The 9,501-nt window shown below is 45.8% G+C and overlaps 1 protein-coding gene across 1 annotated transcript; it reads right to left on the reverse strand.

Moving 5' to 3' along the window:
- Positions 1 to 4,933: 4,933 nt before the first annotated feature.
- Positions 4,934 to 8,986, reverse strand: LOC123412148 (U-box domain-containing protein 70-like). Its single transcript, XM_045105096.1, has 8 exons — positions 8,582 to 8,986; positions 8,174 to 8,462; positions 7,336 to 7,421; positions 6,860 to 7,083; positions 6,725 to 6,791; positions 6,126 to 6,245; positions 5,596 to 5,889; positions 4,934 to 5,403 (listed from the first exon to the last, which is right to left on the reverse strand). Exons 1-8 carry the CDS (start codon positions 8,759 to 8,761, stop codon positions 5,209 to 5,211), a joined length of 1,455 nt encoding a protein of 484 aa, XP_044961031.1. The 5' UTR covers positions 8,762 to 8,986; the 3' UTR covers positions 4,934 to 5,208.
- Between the last annotated feature and the right edge of the window lie 515 nt (positions 8,987 to 9,501).

A 9,501-nucleotide genomic window follows, 5' to 3' on the forward strand; every position in this document is an offset into this window, starting at 1 on the left:
TTTGGTTTCGGCAAAAATATATCACTGGAACTTGTAGAAATTGGGTAGTTGTTATGCAAAAATGGGAGGAAGCAGAGAGGTGGAGGGGCTCACCATGGGAGGAGGGAGAGAGCAGCAGGGCTTGTCGGCGGCGGCACGGGAGGAAGACGACGACGGCGCTGTCGGACGGCGGCGCGGGAGGAAGACGATGACGGCGCGGTCGGACGGCGAGTATTTGAAATAACTGTTAGACTATTTATAGTTTTTGAATGAATCTTTTTGGTTTAGGTCAAAAAAACTACAAAATTTCTATTAGTGCTAGTAATTTTCAAATTTACATAGTTTAAATTTGATTTTCTTTGAAATTTGTGTGAATCACTAGTTTGTGAATAACTTTACTTCAAAAATAAAAAAATTAGTCCTTCTTTTTTCTGATGTTTAATATTAGTGTGTTTTATCATTATATTAAATTTGGTAATTTTTAGGTTATTAAAAAAATGAAATGTCTTTGTAAGAGATGAGTATTTGCACGGAACCCTGATACTTCGAAAGAGATAGTCCAGTTTGTACACGAAGTGTATCCTGTTTTTGTCGTAACCTTCTAACTTTTTAGCACATGCCATGTCGGTCAAATGATGATACCATGCCAAGTTTCAACCTTTTCAGAGTTGATTTGTAGCGCTTTTCAATGTCAGGGTCATTTAGCTCAAAAAAATCATTTAATGCGTGGAAAATAGCAAATGAGGTGAGAAAGGGTTGAAAATTTATGAGTTGGCTTTGAATGATGCATATTGAGGGCACAAAAAGTCTCGAGTTGAAATAAGATTAAAAAATTGATCCAACAACATAGTGAAACCAAGCCCCTTTATTAAGGGCATAATTTCTAATCCTTCTAATCTTCAAGCGCATTGCATCCGTCTTGATCTTGTGATCATCGACGACTTCGGCAACATACAGTTCCAATTTCATCTTCTCTTCTTCAATTCTTTTCAATTTTTCTTTCAAATACTCATTTTCTTTTTCAACTAAGTTTAACTTCTCGACAAGAGGGTCGGATGCAATTTCCGCTTCACACACCTCCTAGATAAAAATATCTATGTTAACTTGATGGACATAATTGTCATATAAACGAGACATGCAACAAATAGTTATAAAAGAGAATATACCACATCCGAATCATAAATCGGACGAGGGCCGACAGGGACGGATATCAAGACCATGACACTATGTATAACAAAATCATACATGTAAGAAAACTATATAAATCTTACAAAAATAAGATTTTTTTTGAAATAAAAAGGATAAGAACAAGAGGATCACCAAGGTGGAGCCGACGACGGGACGGTGCGAGCGATCGACGGTGGTTAGGACGGAGAAGGGAAGGCACTAAGTAAACCACACCTACACATATGCAAACTAAGAAGTTAATTTGAGACCAAATTGCATATAAATCAAATAAACTCCCACATAATTACTCCCAAACTAAAACCCACAAATCACTATACTTATAGAGCACTGCAAGAGCCGATCTAGCAATGAGAGATGAAAGGACAAAGTTGCTAACCTTTATGAACACTTGGATAGATGGGGTGCCTCAAATCTTCACAAATCTTGGTGAAAATTGGAGGGTGAGCTCGAGCAAGGGGAAGAACATAGGAGAGAGTGGAGAAAACAGAGCAATGAGCTCGGGCTGGACGAATGGGTTTATATAGGAAACTCTTTAGTCCCGGTTTGTATAATGAACCAGGACTAAAGGTCCACATATAGCCCCGGTTTGTGATGAAAACCGGGACTAAAGGTGCTAGTGGGGGCCCCAGCCTGACAGAACACTGCCACCACCCCTTTAGTCCCGGTTTGTGTCACAAACCGGGACTATAGGTCCAAATCGAACCGGGACTAATGATGCCCAAGCCCACCGACGGCTCCTAGCCATTGGAACCGGGACTAATGGTCATATTAGTCCCGGTTCAAAACCAAATCGGGACTAAAGGGTCAAACGAAAGGCCTATTTTCTACTAGTGGCTTCTCCTCCTTGTCGTCGTCGTCGAGATATGCGAAGAGCCACTCCCGTCCCACCTCGGTGAGGTGGATACGACGATGGTTCGCCACAACCTCCCGCTTAGATTTCGAGTGTGGGTGGTCGCTTGCTTCGCCTCAAACTGCGTTGCCGCCTCTAGGCTTGGGCATGTTCGAACTCATCCTTCACCTTCTCCATGCTACAGTCGTTTCGCTCAACGTACATGCCCAGTGCCTCGTCCTCCTCCATGGCACCTCCTCCTTGGCCGAAACTCAACGGCAATCTCTTCCCGATGCTCGGCGTGAGAATTTTGTAGTACATTATGTTTTGTTGGTCCATGGTGGACGGTCGGGTCAGAATAGAAGACGAAGAGGGAGGAGGCTATGGCGGCGCGGACTGAGGATGGGGGAGAGGAGAGGAATGGGGCGTCTATGGTTAGCCTCGTCGTCCATGTTAAATAGCCATATTTGGTCCTTGCGACCTCACCAAATCGAAGAACGAACCACTGGTATGTTTTCATGCAGGTCCCGCCCATCAATCCAATGTGGCGGGGATGCCTGGCCATCCCCTTTATTTATGCCCACATATGGGTTGGATATGAAGGGTGTCGGACAACCGGACGTTCGTGGTTGGGTGTGTGTGGAGAAGGGGCGGCGATTATTTGACAAGTGTCTGGGCTATCCACTCAAACGTTTCTTTTAAGAGAGGGAGGGGGTTGAGGGGTTCGGTTATAGACGCTCTAAGGGTATGTTTGTTTCAACCTATCTTTGCCTACCAAATACAGTTGGGTAGGCTAGCTAAAGTTTTGGTGGAGCTTTTGCCCCAACAATGGCAAAATGAACTAGAATGGCATAGAAGCATTGTCATGTCTGGTCATGACAAAAGGAAATGGTAGGGACGCACACACACACACACACTCAAGATTTCTATAAACGTATTGTACGAGAATCACTCCTATTACCTGTCCTTTGATCTGAAGTAACATTGATGTAGCTTTGCTTTCAAGCGCTCAGATTTCTTAGAAATTCAGACATCCACTCCATGGTTCTCTTTTTCAACACAAGTTCATTTAGGATCGAGTGATGTTTCTGTGTTTGATTCAAATGATTGTTCTTACAATTCTTGTGTCGTTCAATTATCTATTTTTGCACTTTCTTCAAAAAAAAATATTTTTGGCATTGCATTCCTGCACAGTCACGTGTTTGTACTCTCAGGCCATCAGAAAACGAAACTCATGGTTTAACGTCATTTGAATCAAACACTTCCTTTTCTTAAATGTAAGGAGGAAACACTTTCTTCTATAAAGTGAGGTAGGAAAGATTAACAGCTTCAACTGATAATTTTTCGCATGAACAATTAAATAAATGATTATAAAATACAATATTCACAAACGAATGAAACCAATTTTCTACTCCCTCCGTTCCAAAATAGGTATTGTTGATTTAGTAAAATTTGCACTAAATTAGGGACACTTATTCTGGAACAAATGGAGTACTTTTTTGCGAAAAACTTTCGATATATTCATCTTCAATCATGACGATACAAAGAACAACAGATATAATAAAAAATTACAACCATATTCGTTGACCACCTAGCGACGACTACAAATACTGGAATGAGCCGAAGACGCGCTGACATCATCACCCCTCCTTCACTGAAGCCGGCAGACCTTGTTGTAGTTGACGGCTGGAAAGTCGTCGGGATAAGGCCCCATAAAACCAGCACACTAAGCAACAACCATCGTCGATGAAGAAAGTCGTAGATCAGAAGGATCAAACATGTAAACACTCAAACAAAGACGAACGAAGACCAGATCCAAATAGATCCACCGAAGACGAGCACCGACCGAATCCCGGAAGATTCGATGGAGACACACCTCCATACGCCCTCCGACGATGCTAGACGCACCATTGGGACGGAAATAGAACGTGAGAGACATTATTTCTACTAAGGGACATCACCGCCGTCATACAACCCCAACCAAGACGATTAATCTAACAAGAACGAGGACGGGGTATCCTTCGCACCTCCATGGCCCTAGAGGCCATAGGAGATGAGGCGAACCGGCGGCAGCACCAACGGATGAGAATGGGCTTTTCTTGTGGAGGAGAAAGGGATGTCAAAATTAAGGAGGTTTTTTTTTGCAGGGTAAGAATAAGGAGGTTTAACTGCATATTTACTGGGACGTCATTATTTGAACAGAGATATTAGACAAAGAGTATGTATTAGATGGGGAAATATAGTACATGTAAGGGTGGATGCTTTTGCTTATACAAAGTCCAATGTGAGTTCTTGTCCCTTTGGGGAAATACAACATCGCAGTCACGCAGATATGAAAAACGTATGGGTTGCAGACTCGTAGTATATGTAGCCAGTAGCCACACAGTCATGCAGCAAGTTCAGATGGTCGCCGTAAGAACCATACGAGCAAACAGTGTACTTTCTCAACGCTAGAAAACAGGAAATTTTGGAAGACACCCAAGCTCCAAATCGGCGTAAAAAACCACACTCCATGCAGTCGGTGAAAACAAACAAACAAACACAGACTGAGAAACAGCTCCCAGAAAACACGCGCACGGGCTGTGAGAAGCCAGCCGGCTGCTGTTGCCGATGCCCTGGCCGCTTGCTCCCGTGGGGCTGGGGGGGCTGTAACCGTCCTGTGTCATGCAACTGTGCAAGACAAGCTGACGACAGGCGCGCACCCGACCCGCTCATGCCTGCCCATGGACACCATCACTGCCAATGCCAACAGGACGTGGTCAATGGCCCCCATGGAAACGGAGCCCTCCCTTCACAGTCAATGGCCTCTGCTCCATCAACACAGTTGCTCCAACTTGAGCCCCCAAGTGCATGTGCCCATGTACTTGAGCACCAAGCTTGGCCACACCTGACAGCAGTTTACAGCAACAATTGGTCTAAACCTAATGGCAACCCCAGTTCAGGCATGGCATAGACAGGTTATTTTTTTCCACAACCATGAAGCATTGCCTGAGGGCACAGACCGTTTTTACCAACCCGTTGCATTCTCTACTGTATACACAAATGGTCATGCTACCTGCTTGCTGCATCCATTAAACACCCTATGATGGGAGCACAGACTCTTCTACTGTACCAGACAGGTGCGAGATTCCGGTGGGGAGTGGGCGCCACACCGGGGTGATACATGTGGCGGCTGATGGCACAGATTGAGAGGGGGGGGGGGGGGGGGGTTATCACGCTGCCACGTTCTGCTGCTGGAGCCACTCCTGGATGGCGGAGCGAAGGGCGATGTTGGGGATGAGCTCGTCGTGTTCGAGCGGCAAGTTGGTCATTGGGGACGTGTCGCTGCCCGTGCGGAACCAGCTCCGGATAAAATCGCCTTCGTACGTGAAGCCGTCCGCTGCGATGTGAGGATCATTCATGACATCCTGAAAATTTTGACAACCGATGGTTAGCCAAAAGATAACAGAGAGATTAATATGGTACCCCAGGACCAGGAGTTTCTATAACACGTCAAGATAAATGACACATTCAGACTTTACAATGCAACTTATCCAGTATGGTTATCTAATTCATGTGCTCCTGAATAGGGAAAACTCAAATGGTTCCTTTCGACTCACCTGAGATATAGGACAGATGAAGTATGACGGTATGCGGTTTTCATCCAGCACTGATCCCGAAGACGAAGGCGAAGCCGATGTTGCATCACCCCTCACGGCCTCGAGTGCTCTTATTGTTTCTGTGAGCTGATGTTGAAGATTCTCATTGTGCTCGGTGGCTTTCTGAAATTCCTCACTGACCTCATCTTGTCGTATTTTAAGTTGTTGGAACTCTTGTTCCATTTTGGAAAGATATTCCTCGGTTTCTCTTCGTTGTTGGGCTTGGTTTAAATATAAGTCCTCTGATGTCCTGGCCTGCAAAAAACAAAGTGTCATCCATTTTATGATACACGAGTTGACTAATGTGCCTTCATGAAACACCAACAATAGCCCAGGAACTTTGTAAGAAGAAAGGGTGCATCCAGGGAATGTGCAACATGTGAACCCTGGAGTCTAAATAAGAGGACTTTTGGAAAGAAGGAATGATTAAGATGAGAATTCTTTGGGACATGCCGGTGTTAGTTAGCCTTTCCAGCATAAAAAGAAATTACCATTCGCTCAGATTCAATCCGCCTCAAACGCTCATCAGAGGCTTCCTTCTTGAGTGCTGCAGCTTCCTCCATGAGTTTTTGGAGTTTATTACGCAAATCATTGTCTGAACTAACATTTCCCTGTTAGGATCATTGAGAGAAAATAATTAGTCATTTAGTGTATAGAACTTAACTAGATTTTCTTAAAGGGGGTACAGTTTTAACTACTACAGTATTAACTACTCCCTCCGTTTCTAAATATATGTCCTTTTAGAGATTTCAATACGGACTACATACGGATGTATATAGACATACTTTAGAATGTAGATTCACTCATTTTGCTCCGTATGTAGTCCATATTGAAATCCATAAAAAGACTTATATTTAGGAACGGAGGGAGTAATAGCTAGCAAGTTCCCATTGAGCTATCTTCATGTACCTCATACCGCCTGTTTAAGGTTTCTAAGTGCTACTTCTTACAGTTAAATTATATGTAGGCCAATGACTACAGTCTACAGCAGTCACACTGAACCACATGTACAATACATGCACTTCCACCAAGAACTAAACAGAATCAAGTAACGATGGAATACTTGTTAAAAGAAATCAACTAGACCAACCAAGATATCTTCCAAATCATCAGGCCTAACATCACCGCCATTAGACCTGTTAATGTATGCTGCACATCTAGGCCAACAAAACAAGTCAGTTCATGTTCTAGTGTCAACAAAGCTAACAGAGGGTTGGAAAGCTACCTCCTTAAGCCATCAATGATAACGAGACTGTTTGGATCACACTTCAGACCCTCTATGTATGTTGCCAGAGCACTTTCATAATACTCCATCAGGAATTGTACATTCGCTTTACGCACATAGCCCTTCAGGAAAGTAGGATCCAACTCAATACATTTTTCTGCATCTTCCAGACCTTTAGGCAGATTTCCTAGATAGATGTGACATTGAGCTCTATTGCTAAAGACCTGGATAATCAGTTAGAACAATACAATTAAAGCACAATATTACAAGAATCAGGGTGGCATGATAACGACGGGAATGCATCACAGTAGATAATGGGTAACAAATATGACAGGTCAAAGATGGCATGTTTATTTAAGAACTTTTTATTAATCAAAGAATCTTCTATTTCCAGTGGAGATATAAATTTAACAAATCAGGTAAAGTTGTCTTCAGATGTTATATGAAGTATAATCACCGCAAACCAAAATCCTTACTCTGGGATCATTTGGATTCTTTTCAATAGCTTCAGTATAATGAGCTGTTGCTTCCTGATAATTTTTCCTCTGGAATAATTCATTGCCTGTAACACATGCACACAATCAGAAGTCAGAAGCAGTAGTTCGACATCACAATGGCATGCATGATACTAACTGGGATCAGGATATATCATGCTCGAAGAAAGAACATAGAACAATAGGAGCTATGTCCACTTGTTTTCATTCTACTATTCCATACAATTGATTGAGTGTTCGGTTGAGAGACCACCTCATCCCAGGATGATTTGTCCATCATGAGATGAGCACATGAATTTGGTGCGATGGCACTGTCTCTCATTTTATAAGTAGTGGGCTTATGAGGGATGAGGAGGTAATGGACCCAAAAAAAAAACCACAAACCACAAAATTTGATTAGATCCAGAGTTAGGATCAGAGTATCCATTCACCATGTGTTTCTTTGCACCAGATACATCGGGTGCTCCTGTCCATTCATTCGTATTAGAACTTTTTTGCACAGTTGTAAGCCTCAGTCCTGTACACACAAGAAGTAAACCTTGGAGAGTATATTTGTAGTTTACTTTTTTATTTCTTCTTGCAGATACCAAGTTAAAAGTCTGAAATTTCCAAGAACTAAACACTCGCAATTCATGACTATGTTTTTGGAGAAATTTCTGATACCAGGGGTGACAGGCCCCTAAATTTACTTTCCATTTTGTCGGGAAACTGAATGTAGCAATCGACTTCGCAGCCGCAACAGGATTGATAGTACATTGATAGTACATTGCAGTGTCACAATCAACAGCGCCGCAACAGGATTCAGGAAAAGCACCCAAACCTCTCTGGCGGTGGTGGTCGGCGGCTTCCTGATCCAGCCGCTCCCGCTCCTCGATCTCCTTCCTGGCGCTCTCCGCCTGGTCCAGCTTGTCGCGCGTGTCGTCGCTGTAGTGCTCGGCGAGCGACTGCTGCAGCGCCCGGATCGCCGGCGCGTAGTCCGCGGCGCAGGCCGCGAGCTTGAGCAGCGCGGACGCCTTCCGCGACAGCGCACGGGCGAGCAGCCTGTTGTCGGCGCGGAGCTCCCTGCCCCGCTCCACCGCCTCATCGCAGTCCCTCACGCATTCCCTGTACTGGAACGGGAGACCGGAGCGCGATGAAGGAGGGACGGCGGCCGAGATAGGTGACGGGGGGGAATCGAGGGTTTGTTTGGGGCGGGGGGGTGGGAGGGGAGGGGAGGGGAGGGACCGACCTTGGACATGAGGAGGTAGGCGGCGGCGCGGTTGGTGAGGAAGGAGATGTCGCGGGGGTCGAGGGCGGCGCCGCGGGTGTAGTGGTCGACGGCCGTCTCGAGGTACTGCTTGCGGTAGGCGTCGTTGCCGGCCTCCTTCTCCCGCTGCGCCTCCGCCGCCCGCTCTTCGTCCGCCTCCATCACCGACACGCCCGAACGGCTTCTCTCTCGGGGCGGGGCTGGCCGGCGCTACGGAAACCGGCAATGCAGTTCGGTCGCCGGCGGCTTGGCCCCCCGGCGGTTACGGAAGTGGGAGCGGAAGGGGGGTGAGACTTGACCGGGGACCGGGCGAGAAGAGTCTCTGACTGGCCGTTGGGGCCCACCTCGCGGAGACCGCTCGTCTCAAGTCTCAAATGCTCCGCTTACACTTTTTCCTGTGCTTCCTCCCTCGGCAATGTCTATGTTTGCGCCGGCTGCCTCTCTCGGTGGACCGGCACTCCGAGCGAGGGCCGATGTATCAAGGTAGTCATCCTCGACTAACAGAACTCCAACCGGTCCATCTAAACCGACGGCAATTTTTTTTCGCTTGGATCGGTCAGGCGAACACGAACATCCGTTTCCGTACTTGCTTTTTTCAAAAAATTCATGTATATTTAAAATAAAAATAACATTAATTAAATATTAAAACCGACTATGAAATCCGACGAGAGTCCACGCGTCCACATTTGCATTTAAAAAAAGTAAAAAGAAACTGAACTACGAGGCGGCGCGTTGCTCTAGGCGTCGTCGTCCTCGTCCTCGGGGTTCGTGAGGTCAATGAACGTCGTCGCAGCGCCGGCCCAGGGGAACGCCGTGTTTCAGAGGGCGTTCATGTCGGGCGCGGGTTGTGCCGCCGCGGCCTGACGCGCCTCCTCCTCGGCCTCGCGATGCTCTTCCTCGGC

This window comes from Hordeum vulgare, chromosome 7H (genome assembly GCF_904849725.1).
Source record: "Hordeum vulgare subsp. vulgare chromosome 7H, MorexV3_pseudomolecules_assembly, whole genome shotgun sequence".
Classification (NCBI taxonomy): domain Eukaryota; kingdom Viridiplantae; phylum Streptophyta; class Magnoliopsida; order Poales; family Poaceae; genus Hordeum; species Hordeum vulgare.